This window comes from Lupinus angustifolius, chromosome LG06, assembly GCF_001865875.1.
Source record: "Lupinus angustifolius cultivar Tanjil chromosome LG06, LupAngTanjil_v1.0, whole genome shotgun sequence".
Taxonomy (NCBI): domain Eukaryota; kingdom Viridiplantae; phylum Streptophyta; class Magnoliopsida; order Fabales; family Fabaceae; genus Lupinus; species Lupinus angustifolius.
Window position 1 is genome coordinate 31,952,000 of NC_032014.1, and position 14,963 is coordinate 31,966,962.

Here is a 14,963-nt window from a genome sequence, read left to right on the forward strand (position 1 = left end):
GAGACTTGAGAGAGTGAATCGTCACGCCCTATAATGAAACCTTACATTAGCTCCAGCTTCAAGGAGCTTCTCCACACAATCGATTTTACCGTGCATTGCTGCCAACATAAGCGGAGTCTGAAGCATTCAAAATAATGCAATGAAGGTGAATAAACACATTGATGCAAAAGAAGAAGAAGAAACAAAGAAGACAAATAGGGAATAGAAGTTAAAGTAACCTGCTTTTGACGATTTAAAACATCTGGGTTAACAGATCCATGTAAAAGCCTTGATAGAATCTGAAACGTACCCAGAAAAGAATGTGAGGAAAAGCTAAAAACTTGAGAGAAACCCAGAAATAAAAAATAGAAATTTAGTGCGTGAGTTGAAGGCAAGAGAAGTTGAAAAGAGGGTAGACCTGGATCTGGCCATTGGCAGCAGCAATATGAAGAGGAGAGTGGCGATCATAGACAGTGGTGTGGTGCAAAAGAGAAGGGTCAGCTTGAAGAAGAGTTGCCACTGTTTGAAGGTCACCATGCTGGACCGCAGTGAAGAGACCGTGTTCATTGTGGTTAGCTCTGCAACTCAGACCCTGACCCATGATGGTGGTTCAGGGATGTCAAGAAATTTCACCTCTCTCTCTCTCTCTCTCTCTCTCTCTCTATGGGTGTGTCACCCAAGTAGTTGATGACTGAGTTTTATAAATAAATGAAATGAATGAATAAATAAATTAATTAATTTCTGACATTCAAGTTTGTAGTTGTGAGTAACAATGAATGGCAACTTGGCAAGTATATATATATATATATATATAGAGAGAGAGAGAGAGAGAGAGAGAGAGAGATGCTAATATGGTATACAAATTTACCAAAGTCATGGAATCAAAATTATGACTTTTGAAATCATGGCTATTGATGTTCATGCATGCACAATGCTCGCTCTCATTTATGTAGACATCTGGTGTATAGACAAGAAGCTATGTTTTCTCCCGTTCTCTTATAATAAAATTGAAATGTTTAATTTTCTAATCTTTTCCTTATACTATTTTGTTTACAAAATGTATTGTGTTCTGTTTCGTCCTATTTTGGCATTGTACCAACTATCAAACACTGGAAAAATGGAAAAATATAATGTTATAATAAAGTAAACTATTACCTACTATCCTAAGGGTCCAAGAAGTATTCGCTATAGGAAATTAGAAATGTTGTAGCCATTGAATACCATGCATGGATTAAGTGATGAACAAAGCTTTTACATGTGCTAATTTAGGGTCTTCATTTTGCCAAAAAATAGAGATGTTGAAGATTTCTGGTATCCCATTTAAAGATTTCTGGTATCCCTTTTGACGAAAGAAACCCTTTGATTGAGTTTGAGTTTATTTTTTCAATCTACTTTGGATTTAGTATTGATGATACTAGAACTTGCCCCTTATATATATTAAAAAAAGTTAGAGTAATAAGGGTTTTATGAATAAAACCCTTATATATATATATGTGTTCAAGGCAAGGAAGAAAAAAGTTATACAAAGGACTAATGTAAGAGTAGAAACAAAGTTGAGGAAAAACAATGTAAGGACCAAAAATTTGCTTTTGACTAGATTTAAAAAAACTATTTTGTTGGCTAGATATAAGGAATGGTCTAAGATGATGAATTGAAGGTGGAAGATGAAATTGATATTGGTGTGAAGGAGCCAATGAGGTGATGTGAAGTAGGGATGAAACTTTGGGATTTTTGAAAATAATTATACAAGTCCTTTCATGCACTACTCTACTAATTTAGTGTATTGAACAACTCTTACATAAATACTCCTATCAAATTCTATTGTTAATGAATGTGTCAAGATTCCAAGGTGAATAATGAAGTTTGATACTGGTCTCTATCCTAATTTCTTCTCCAACCCTCCATTCCACTAGGAGCATGTACTTCAATAAAGGGTCTCTTTACCATGTCTAGTCCTAAATGAAGAAAAAAAAATTGTGAAATTTAACATAATTTATACATAATAACTATTTAATATAACTAAGAGTATTCTCTCATTTTATTAGTAAAGAATTAATGTGTGACTACCTCTTCTAATAAGTATTACATACAAGAATTAAATATTTGATCTAATACAATATATGTAGATCGAGTAGAACCTTATAACAATACCAATGTTGGTAAACAAAGTAACTCTCCATATAGGCATTTATTGTAGACAAAATTAAAATAAAATTGCAAATAAACCAATTGATTTCTTGTCCAAATCCATTATTTGATATTAAAGTTGAACCCATGTTAGGAAATTTAACAGTAACTTGCATAGATATATATATATTTGAAGTCCATGGTTGCCAAAACAAACATGATATGCATAACCTATGTAGTTCATATAAGAAGGAAAATAACTTATAGAAAGATAGAATGACAATCCAAAACAAGGAGAAAAATAATAATAACAAGAATTTTCCAAATATAGGCAATAATGAAAAGTCACCAGAATCCATAGATAGCTTGAGAATATGTATCCTTGATCCACTTGAAACTCTTCCTCAATGACCCTTTCATTTTCCCTTGAGCATCATATACTTTATAACCAACAACTCTTTTCTTTCTTTTCAATTCTGGGTCATTTAAGCTCCAACCTTTTGAAACTGTGTTTTTTCCTTTCTTTATCTTCACTTCCTTACCTATTTGGTATGCATAAGATGCATAGTTTGCACTGTAACACCTTAGATCTTGCATGCTTGTTGGAACCACCTTGCTTCCAGTGTAGTTTTCAATCTCAAGTGTTTCATCTTTGCATGATTTTGATCTGAATTCCATTGTGTGAAACTAGAATAACCAAGAGTGAATAAATGAGTTTGTGTTTTCAGGGAACAAAGGATGAATATGTTTCAACAAGAGTTTGTGTCACCAATGTTGTAATTATACTTGTTTATTTTGAAATAATAATAATAAAAAAGAAGAAGAAGTAAATATCAAATAATAACATGGTACTATCAATGTAAGTCAATACATCTTTTAGTATTCATTCGTATCAATGATGATAGTGTATAAAACTCTTATATTGGTGCATACATTTTTCTCAAATAATAAATAATACTCATTACACCTTTGAATTTTGCTACATTAGGACCGTTATAGTTACGACCACCGTTAAATTTCAATTTTGATTTAAACTTTATTCTTTTTTTGTACTAATAAAAGTATTTTCTAACTTTTGGAAATGAACTATTCTCTTTCAAGGTTTGTAGTTGCCCTCTCAATAAGTGTCACTATCAGGCATCAAACTTTCGACTTTGATGATCCAATAAGACCTTACGCCACTAGACTAATGTCTTGTTAGTTTAAATTTATTCTTCTCTATCTTAACCACTAGCAAAGAATTCTTCTATATATCTTTTTGAAACTAACAGGATCAAGAGTTTGATTCTTGATGGTAACATTTGTTGGAAGGGACACCACAATCCCCAAAAAAGATTAATTTTTTACCGAAAAATGTGAGAGAATACCTTTGATAATAGAAAAAATTCCTAAAGGATCAATTATGTGACAAGAGATGCTATGAAAATGACTTCAATAAAAGGGTTGATGGAGGTTTCTTTTGGTAGCTGTATATCATTAGGGTTGTTTATTGCTTCTGTAGAGTAACTTTATGCAATCAAATATTTTGAGTTGGTGGAAGTTGAAGATGATAATGATAAAGGCTTTAATTAATATTGTTGTTTTCTTTAATGGAGCTTGTGGGGTAGTGACCTATCTAACTTCTGCACCAAGTAACTAGTATTTTCAAACAAAAATACAAATTAATTAACCACTCTCTTATACCTTACTAAACTTTAGTTTAAATTTTACCCCTAAAAGAAGACTTCATTTCAACTTTCTAAATTTCCATCAAAGAAATTAGTGCTTGAATGCAATATATATATATATATATATAAACATCTTCTAATATTAGTAGAGTATAATATATATGCATTGATTTATACATATTCAGTATATCATATACCATTTTATTTTTATTTAAGAGTCAATAATGATTAAATATGAATGATATAGTGATCATGTAAAAAAATTGTTACAGTGGTAATACATACATCATTTTCTAATATTATTACCAGATTTACTCTACCTATTTCACAATATTTACAGGTTGATATTTTTGTATTAGTATTAAAAAGGTTATCAAATATTATCAAGTTCATAAAATATGATGTTGGGCTGAAGTAAATTATCATATTATTTCATTAATATGCTATCATTCTATTTAGTGAATATATCAAGAGACAAGAATAATGTTAGAAACAAAATATAAAATACACATAATGAAACAAAATGGCAGATATTGTAAAAAGAAGATATCCTTATGCAAATATAAGGACATGTGAACCTTACTATTCCAAGTTTTCAACAAATTAGCAGTGCCTATAAACTCAGCTGGTATCTTTGCAAATACATACACCATTTTGTTATTACTCAACAAATAGTTGTAGCTAAAGTTTCTTGCATTAATTAAAGGAACTTGAGATTAAAATTAAAACTTATCAGAGAAGTTTGATGACAATTATGGATAAATTTTTTTTTAGATGATAGAGAAATTTGAAGTTCAAGAATGAGGACCACAAAGGAGATTGATCTTTTGGAGCAGTCTAACCTGCGAACCGACATCGAGTTCGCTTCGAAGTAAATTCGTTTTGTAGCTGTTGGATGAAATCAGTCTGAGCAATAACAACATTAAGTCGTCGTGAAAACTAAACAAGACTTCAATGTATTTCATTTAGTTTACTTTTCTTTTCACATATTGAAGCCTCGTGTTCAAGTCCTTTCACAATCATTTTTAATTTCTTTTTATTTTGAAAGAAATTTTTACCATAATTTCCTTCTAAAAACATTTTTATTCACTAACATCACAATCATAAGGTGAAAGGACTTGAACACGGGAGTTTACTGTATAGGAAGATGAGTAAAACAAATGAACTATACTGAAGTCATAGTTCAATTTGCACGACGACTTGATGTTGTTATCATCCAGATCGACTTCTACACTAAAGTTATTATCCCCAAACTGACTTTTGTACATGTTGAAGTTGTCTTCTCCCAAACCAACTTATGTGTGGAACAAGTTGTTGGTCACTATTTCAACGATACAAATTAAAAGGTTTTTCATCGAACGACACAAATTAAAAAGTTTTTCATCCAACAGCTACAAAATGAGTTCACTTCGAAACGAACTAAATGTTTGTTCAGAGGTTAAACTGCACCATAAAAAAAACCATTGAGAATTTATCTTTAAAGCGAGTTTATTAAGAAAATATTATTCAAAATATAATTGTTATTTCAACGAAAGGAAATTCATAAACAACAATTATAGAGTTCCGTGGATGTTTTTCTTTTCATAGCATCAAGCCTTTGGACAAGAGCTTGGTTTCAATGTCTCAAAGTTACAAACATTTGTTCCTTGGAATACTTGCCTTTTGAATTTTCTACAAGCTTAACAACTTTCAAGTTTTGGCCGAAAGTGCATGGTAAAGTAAGAGTTTTTGAACACCTGTTTGAGAATCTAAAATTACAAGTTTTTCATGAACGGTAACATTTTTTTCAACTTTGAATGTATCCAATAACTCTATTATTAATAAAATAAAAAATACATTAGATACATTATAGGTGCCATTATTTGCATAACGAATGTTATTAGCATTGAAGTAATCCTATGCTAACTAATTGAAACAGCCCCACTACAATACCTACTTCACAACCAAGTGCTCATGTGTCCTTCTCAACCATACTTTAATGATTGAAAGCAATTTTTAAACCGTAGTCTCTCAATAATAATTAAGACCTAAAATTTTGAAAATACTAAGGATTTGTTTGTGAGTTTGTTTTTGAAGGGAAATAGATGACTTAAGAGTTACCTTACAAGTGTATTTCATGACCCCAAACCTTTCATTCCCCCATTATTCTCCGAAAACTAACTTGTAAAAAGACTGTAAAAGAATGCTAATGTAAGTAGGCAACTAAAAGTATAAGAACTTAGTTATATTACTTTTGAATAGAACCATAAATTGTGTACATTGATTAAGAGTTATTAATGAAATCATTACTGATAAAATATTAGTGTACCCCTTTCTATTCTGCCCTCTCGCTCTAAAATATTCTATGAGCAAACCATTATAAAGAAGAAACGCCTTATTGAAAGAGGACCAAATCACTTGGAGAATAATAACATGCAAGTGTTTTACTCATCAAGATTTCATCTAAAATGGCTGAACTTTGTAACACTTTCTTTTCACTCATTAAAAACTTGGCTAATGAGTGATAATTCTATTAGGTACACTAGTTAAATGAAATCCAATATAACTCTAGCATTAAAATAAATGCAGTTATGTTAGCTAGTTTCAGATTAGATTACCAGACACCCTAAAAAGAAAGAAAATTGAATGATCACAACTAATTAAGTAACATTTTTTTAAAGAATCAAATACAAATAGAGTCAGCATTTATGCTCTAATGGATAAAAATTTAAGGAAAAAATGAGCATGAAAATAATGCTACTCAACAATGAAAATCCCTACTTGCCAAGGAACAAAAATGACCACTCTTCTTCAGAGCAAATCAGCAACAGTTGATGGCAATTCCTCTACAATGACAATGTAGCGGTAAGATAGTGGCAACAATGGTGGCTGTGAGATTGTAATAGCAAGAGTGGTGGTGATTGTGGTGGCAACAATAGTAATAGTGCTTGTGTAGTCTTGGTGGCGACACTGGCATAGCAGTAGTGTGGTATCAGCTTGCATTATTCACGTAGCCACTTATTCTTTAGCTATTGCTGTGTAATACATGTCAACCACTCCGACAAGTTTTTTACACTATCATTATATCATTCATTGTTAAAATTTAATCATCGTTGACTTTTAAATATAAATGATACAAATGAATAGTAGATAATCCACCAAATGTATATAAATCTTTACATTGACAGATATTGCACTCTTTTATTTTTTTTACTAGAGATTCCACTAATCATAACAAAAATGCAAATAACAATTAGTATTTGAATTAATTATAAAAGAATGGAAATTGGAACATTAAACTCATCACATCACTGCCTTTGGGTATTCCTCCTTGTAGATACAATAAAAACAGCATACTAATTTGATAGTGGGTATTCACAGAACGAGACATAACAGAACAGGCTATAATAAACATGATTACATATACAAAAATATAAAAAATATTTGTATTTCTAAAAGGTATAAATTGGCTGAGACTGGGTTTATAGATTCTGATTTTTTTTTTGGATCCTAATAGAAGGGTAAAAAACAAATCACTAATCCGATAGTTTTTGCATAGGTTCTAGATTGCATCTTATGTATAGGTACAAAACAAACTCCTAATCCATTTATCATCTACTTAAAATACATTAACAAGTACAACACATCCATGATTAAGTAATTTTCACTGGATCACCTGATGTACATTTGGAAACCAAAATGAAGAGAATCTATTAACCACTCTTACACTTACCAACTTAATCCAGAAGAACAACTTCGCCGCGCAAACCTGCCATCAATAACCCGAAAAAGAATAAGTTATATTATTAAATTATAGTTGCAAAAATGTATTAATGATGAGTAGATGGGGCTGTTTATCTGCTGCTGCATACTTTGTTCATACATCTGTGTCACCAGCCGTAAAACTACCTCATTTTCTTCAGCCATCTGCGACAGTCTATCTACCTCCTTAAATGCCTCGGCAGCCAAAAATGCTTTGTTCTCAGCCTCGGCAATTCTGTAGGCTGCAGTGGCGGTGGCTTCTCTTACTGTCTCACTGCATGAGACAAAACTGGAGGCTGATGATTGTCGAGGCCAAGCATCCTTTGGTTTTGGTGAGGGTGATTTCATTCCACTTGGGGCTTCCTTCATCCTGTAACCATTTTCTACCTGCATGGGATTTAAAGAGGAATCAAGCTTCAACACCATTCAGTTTAAATATGTGAAATTGCTGCTTATCAGCCAAGAGTATGGTCATCACAGGTAAAAAAAAATTTGCTTCTTTTGAAGTAAAGGAATGCCAAGAAAACAGGATAAGAAACCCTCCTAATAGAACCCTACCAAGTTAGGCAAAGTGAAACAAAGACACCATTCTTAAATAATTAAATAATGAGTAAATTACACTGACACTCCCTGAGTTTTTGTGAAATTACGCAAACTACCCATCCATTTTTTACACCTACAAAACCCCCCCTAATTTATATACATACATTACACTGACTACCCCTGCATAAGCAATAAGTGTGATATTTTAAACAAAAAATAATGAAAATATATTGACTGGTATACTATTTGGACTTGTCTCCATAATATATCATATTTTGTTTAACTTAATTATACTTGTCATCATTTTTTATTTAAAATATCATACTTATTTCTCATGTAGGGATAGTCAGTATAATGTATGTATATAAATTATGGGTTATTTTGTAGGTATAAAAAATGGAGGGATGGTTTGTATAATTTCACTAAAACTCGGGAGTGTCAGTGTAATTTACTCTTAAATAATAATACAAATTAGCTCTCCAACAGAGGCATGTCTCGCATGGTGACTCCCTGGCAGATGCTTACTCCTAAAAAGAGATGTCCACAATCACAACCTAGCACTGTTTCAAGCCCAAACCAGACTGGAGGCTGGTTCAATCAGGTGAACCAGGAACGGGTCCTCTAGCCAGTCAAGTAAACCCTCTAAAGTCAAGGTGTTAAGATCTGGTCTGTGAACCAGCAAAACTTAGTTTGGGAGATTGGACTGAGTTTAGTGCAGCTAGAAAATTGACAAAAATTCATACACGCAGCCTCAAACTTGGGTCTTGGGCATGCACTCGACCACCAAGCCAATGGTTATTGTTGTGTAATAAGACCATATCATTTAATGAATTGTATTACCAATAAGTATGGAATAAATCTTGTATAATAAGGAGCTAGGATTCAAACCTGTATAGGTTTAATATTTAAGGGACGGTGAACCATTATGCACTTCGGTTGTTTTTTTGTAAAAGTCTTCCAAGATGTTTCAATATTTTTTCCATACTTTTACTTGTATACTAAAACCCCAGAACAACCTCACAGTCTGACTTCAAACCTTAAACCTCTATTGTCCGGTTCATTGCATTGACTAGTCCAGTTCTGAATACTTTGCAATCAAACAAGCACGAAAACAAAATCAACCAATTAACGCGTCTCATGGATGAAGCCTAAACCTCTATTGTCCGGTTCATTGCATTGACTAGTCCAGTTCTGAATACTTTGCAATCAAACAAGCACAAAAACAAAATCAACCAATTAACGCGTCTCATGGATGAAGCCTAAAATGGGAATTAGTCTGTAAGACACTCAAAATTAATAAGCACATGTAGGAAAAGCTTCAAAGTTCAATAAATAAAAACGAATAGCTATAATTTATATTTCTGCAAAGAATCATAGAAACCAACTTACCTTTTCAATTTTCCCTTGACTAACCAGCCTCTTCAACCTTGTACTTAATGCCCTTCTGAAATTTGTAGGAACCTTATGATTTTGCTGCAGTACTATATGAGGTCATTATTTATTGTAAAATCTAAAATAAAAGCACACACGAGAATAAGCAATATTTAAAATATCAAATTCACAATAGATGCTACATAGTATTAGAGAAGAAGATACACAGGCGAGAGGCCCTAAGAATAGTATAGAGGGCCTGTATATCTAAGAATGGAGCTGGCATAAGGGCTCGGTACATATCTACGAATGGAGTTGGAATGAAGGCTAGATACATTGGAAGAATCCAAAACATTGAGAAGATGAGTTAGTTACTTAGGGATCTGTTTGTGATTCCTATAAATATCTTTTCACCTCTCAATTATAACTAACCTTTTCATAATAAGAATTTCAGTTTTATCTTCTTCTCTCTTCTCTTTCTGCTTTGTTTACACATAGTAAACTAAATTTCTACCACACCCCCTGCCCTTCGAAAAAGGTTGCAGGTGCTCACAAAAGAATGGAGGAAGCTGTAACAAGAACTGAACCATTTTGACAAAAATACAATTCAAAATGACCACAATTAACTGATAGAAGGTCAATGACACTATTATCCATCTACAGGGTTAGCAATTTTTTATTTCCACAGATGATGAAAAAATTGAGAAAGCGAACATGTTATTTTGAAAGACCATAACGAAGTGAATATAAGTTGCACTGGATAAAAATGTAACTGGTTTTATAATGATTATTTATCTCTATAGAAAAAATTGGGATAGCCACAGCCCACAGTGCCACCCAAGACCTTTAGGCACAATCATGATCATAAAATTGTATCGATTAATTGCTAGCCATTGACATTCTAGGCTTTGATTCCTAAAATCTCAATATTATAATCTAGAAACAGGACATTCAACCAATCTAAAATTGCAATAAAATGCTGTCAAATGTAGAAAAATATTACCAATCAAACTTCAAGTCTTCAACTGACCTTGATGAAACTAGAAATAGCATTTGCGTCAGAACCATTAGCATCTTTGATTGCTGATAGAGCTTCAAAAACCAGTGCATTGTACCTGATAAAAAGAACAAGAGTACAAACAACCCCTCATGACATGGTCTTAATTAACAGGACCGATACTAAAAAAGAAATGCATATCGTATTAAAAGGCTCCATTGAATTTGAGACACAATAACCTGGGGTGATCAGCTAGAAATGATGCAAAGTGTAAAAATAAACAAATCGTTCTATAACACAATATTTTACCACTCCACAAAACCATGTTAAAAGTAGATCAATCATTATAAATATATAGTAAAACTTATTCTATTCAGATCACGTGGAATGCATGATGCCAAATTGTCATTCCACTCCATTTGTATGAGTTTTAGAAGAACAGCTTTTTTATCCTTTCACAAGTGCATTTATTATATTTAGCAACACTTCTGATTCCGTTCCATGATGAAATTCTATGCATCAAGCATAGGAATAGAGGTAATTGTCACTCCGCTCCAAACATAGCTTCATCGGTGAAATTAATACAAAAGATTATTTGCAGTTCACAAACCTAACCATATTACCACCTTCAATTCTTCGCCATAGAGTAGCAAAACTTTATTACTGTGATGTACCCATCATCTAGGTAGTCAATTGCGGATAGCTGAGCATTAAAGCCGACCTAAAAAACACTATAGTGGGTGGCGGGATGGCCGCTAAGTTAAGGGAAAAAATTCACTAAAATACTAAAAATTTAATTAATTTATACTCTTCAAGTTTTGACAACTTGTGTTTGGCACTACTGGGAGTGGGTGCGACAAAGGGAGATTGAGATGAGGCCATGGCAAGAAGTGGATATGTGAGAAGGGAAGTGAGGGGAACAAGCTTTTCCGTAGAAGTGTGCATGTGGGAGGTTGAGATGAGAGTGAGCGGCCAAAATTGCAGAAAGTATTCACTGCTGCAGAAAGAGGAAAAGAAGGGGAAGATGGTTTCACTGCTGCAGAACATGTTCAACGGCTGTTTTATTTTACTGCTGCATTGCTGCTCACATGTTTTATAGAAGAGAGAAGAAGACGGAGGGGTAAATTACCCAAAACCCTGAAAAACCATGTCATGTCTTAAAAAATAAGGGCAAAAAGGGTTTTTCCCCTTTAAAATTAGGGTTATATGCACAGCCTTGTCGGAGCAGGTTCTGACACTTGATTTGGCCTGTGAAGTAACTGCACTTTGACTTGCAATAGGTGTAACGGCCATCCGTGTCGTTACACACCCTTTCGTTGCGTGGAAGGGTTGGGAACCATTGCGACGCCGCTATCCCAGCGTGATAGCATGCTATTGACTACTTAGCCCATAATTGCCATGCAGCACCCATAATTGGTATGGAGTTTGAATGGTTGCTGAGACTGAGAGTCTAGTAACTATGACCTCACAGAGCTTTACCAACCAATAAATGTGTGGTAAGCCATTCAAGTTTGGAGACAACTACACATTCATTTTCATGCACTGCCCAGGAAGCTGCTTTCATTTCAAATAGACATTTTGATGTATTTCCTGGGTATTTCCTCAACACCTTGGAACAGTTTCTTTTGATATGGTTTTTGCAGAATGATAAGGTTTTATAGTTGGTGTCATTTGGGTGAATTGCAATGTCAGGATTTTAAGAAAAATCACTCTCAACATAGAATTGTTATGCATATATATATGTTCATTCAATAGATATTCACATTATCAACCCTAAAATAGAGAAACTCTAAAATAATATATCAAAAAGATCAAAATAATAACTAAAGTTGTAATGCAGTATGGGGAAAAGTATGAGAAAGAAACATGGGGACTAGAAATTGAAAAATATCCTTTCGAGAAACATAAAATACAGCTCAGTGCTATGGTGTACAAGACCTAAAAAATGTTAAGGGCTAAAATGTTAGCAGAAGACAACAATGTTTATATGGGCAGAAGCAACTTTAGGATAAAATCTAGAATCGGTCAGGGAAGTCTATTTTCATCACTTACCCCACTTTCCCATTAAAAAACTGAACAAAAAGGGTTAAAATTTAAAATCTAAAATATGGGCCTTGCAGACACGGCCTGTTTTACTTGCACTTGGCTGCTCTTTGGAAATAGCCAGGAAAAGAAACCCTAAACGCCTCTTCTAGAAACCAGGTCATGATTCAATTTTGCCATCTTCAGAACCACAGGAAAGATTTGTCATTCGCGATTCAAACGATTATTTCAATTTCTTCAGCACGATAAGTATCTTTTGCTCACCGTTTCGTTTCGTTTCAAGATTCGAATATGTATCATACCATACTAATTACAATAATCTATTATGACATCATTAACAATATACACTCTTGTAATAACTACCAAATAATCAAACACTATGCTTAATCTGATGTACAGGCACAAACAACACAGCCACATTCAATAGTACTGTAACAAACAAAACTAATTCCTTGGTTGAATAAATATTCGCATACCGAGGCGGAATCTTGGAATCTTCAGCATTTGAAGAAGGATCATCAACATTATTACTCTGAGGAGCAGGAACAACACTTAGTGGAGCAGCAACAGAAACTGGAACAGAAGCAATAACTAAAGCTGAACTAGGACCAGGAGTTGAAGCTGAAGCAAGAATTGTTTTGGGCTTAGGAGTCCTAGATTTATCTTTAGAACCACCTTGACCATTGCTAACATTCAAATTACGCCATTTATCCTAAACAATTGGAATAAATTAAGAATCAAAATAATAATAAAAAACCTAACCCTAGATTGAAAGAGAGAGAATCGTAAATTAGTTTAACCTTAAGGTCGATGTTGGAACGAGAAGTGAGGAAAGGAGCGAAATCGGGATCTTTGAGGATGTTCTTCCATTTTCCGGCACCGTACTTCTGAACGCCACGGTGGAGCGCGTCTTCTTCATCGGCGGTCCATTTTTGCTTCTGATTTCCCATTTCTTCTTTCTATTCAGTTTGGAGCTGCCACTTCAGCGGTTACTTTTGAACAACGCCTTAGATATACTAACACACCCATTTATACGTTTGGAAAATTGTAACATTTTATTTTATAAAATTATACTTTTACCCGGTTCGGATATAGGATTGGAACATCTTAGTAACTAGTTGAACCGGTTAACATTTTGATTCTTTTTAGTTTGATTGGATGATGTCATATATGATTAATGATAAAGTTTAAGGTTAATAATAATATAATACATTAAAGATACTTTAATTAAGCTTTGGGTCCCTCTAAAATCATCAAAAACTTTATTTATGGAAGAGGCTTTTCTATATGCCTTCTCATGCAAAGTATATCAACATTCCCTTTGTTGAGTGCACTTACTTCAATTTTGTAGAGAAATTTGGCCAAAAATATTAGCGTGTAATATCTATACTATGTGTAAAGATTTATATATTGTCGTTATATCATTCATTATTTATTTATATGGTGGAGATAGTAAATGGATGGCCTAACTGGAAATGCCAGAAGGAACTAAGGAAGTGTAGGTGTGGGAAACTAGTGTACTGCATATGTGAAGTTGGAATGGAGATTGAGATTGGTTAAATATGTGATAACATGGTCACTACTCACTAGCACCAGTATCAAGAATCCACAATGGGGTTGAAAGCATAGTTACATAATCCTCACCATGTATCCCGCATATTTGTGGTCTCATAAAATTAATGTAAAAAGTGACGAAACACACATTCAATGAACCATGTATCCGTCCATGTATGGGGTGTAACTATGTGCTGAAGTATAATTGACAGTAGGTGATGGCGGTGGCCGAAGTCCGGGACAATATTTTGCAATGTGTCTAAGAAAACCACAAAATTGGCATCATGATGGTGGCTGCAGTGACCACTGTGGGCTGTGGCTACCATGGCCTTGTTGGGAAGTCCTACATAAGCCATGGTGTGGAAAGGAAATCTTGTTGTGTTGATAAGAGGGAGGACTGTTGAGTGATATGGACTAGTATTATATTATTGCAATGGTGATGGACAATGGTGACCACCAAGGGTTATGACTTAAGACCATGAGACCCCTTTGATCTACTACGATTATGAAAGAATGCATTAGGGACAACTTGATCTGGTGAAGATTCATCTTTTCGAAGAAATTCCTCATGGGCAGCAAGGTGACTATGTAGTTCTTCAAATGTGAAGGATCTGTCTCGGGTGCAAATAGAAGCAGCAATGTCCCAATATTAGAAACCCAAACCACTCATGACATATAGGTTGATATCATCATTGAAGATGACATTATCAAGAACAACGAGTTCTTCAACCAACCTTATAATTTGGAACAAGAATTCGGTCATGGTCTGAGAGCCCTTTTGGCTTCGATGAAGTTTGTTCTTCAGGGGCATAACATGGGCCTTGGATGGATTTGCATATTTGGCTTCAATAGCCAACCATAGCTTGCCGGTTATGTCACGGGAGAAGGCAACAAAGTCGCGCTCATTCATCGAGGCGAGTATGACTCCAAAAACAGTTTGA

The 14,963-nt window shown here is 33.9% G+C and overlaps 3 protein-coding genes across 3 annotated transcripts; all 3 read right to left on the bottom strand.

The window, feature by feature from the left end:
* On the bottom strand, positions 22-696 carry LOC109350619 (putative E3 ubiquitin-protein ligase XBAT31). The gene is made up of 3 exons (XM_019591844.1): positions 398-696; positions 219-278; positions 22-117 (listed from the first exon to the last, which is right to left on the bottom strand). The coding sequence occupies exons 1-3, from the start codon at positions 578-580 to the stop codon at positions 22-24; spliced, it is 339 nt and encodes a 112-aa protein (XP_019447389.1). The 5' UTR covers positions 581-696.
* LOC109351271 lies at positions 2,259-2,862 on the bottom strand. Its single transcript, XM_019592693.1, has one exon. The coding sequence runs from the start codon at positions 2,782-2,784 to the stop codon at positions 2,452-2,454; it is 333 nt and encodes a 110-aa protein (XP_019448238.1). The 5' UTR covers positions 2,785-2,862; the 3' UTR covers positions 2,259-2,451.
* Positions 7,175-13,479, bottom strand: LOC109351270 (telomere repeat-binding factor 4-like). The gene is made up of 6 exons (XM_019592692.1): positions 13,269-13,479; positions 12,945-13,180; positions 10,459-10,543; positions 9,447-9,530; positions 7,625-7,901; positions 7,175-7,521 (listed from the first exon to the last, which is right to left on the bottom strand). The coding sequence occupies exons 1-6, from the start codon at positions 13,416-13,418 to the stop codon at positions 7,490-7,492; spliced, it is 864 nt and encodes a 287-aa protein (XP_019448237.1). The 5' UTR covers positions 13,419-13,479; the 3' UTR covers positions 7,175-7,489.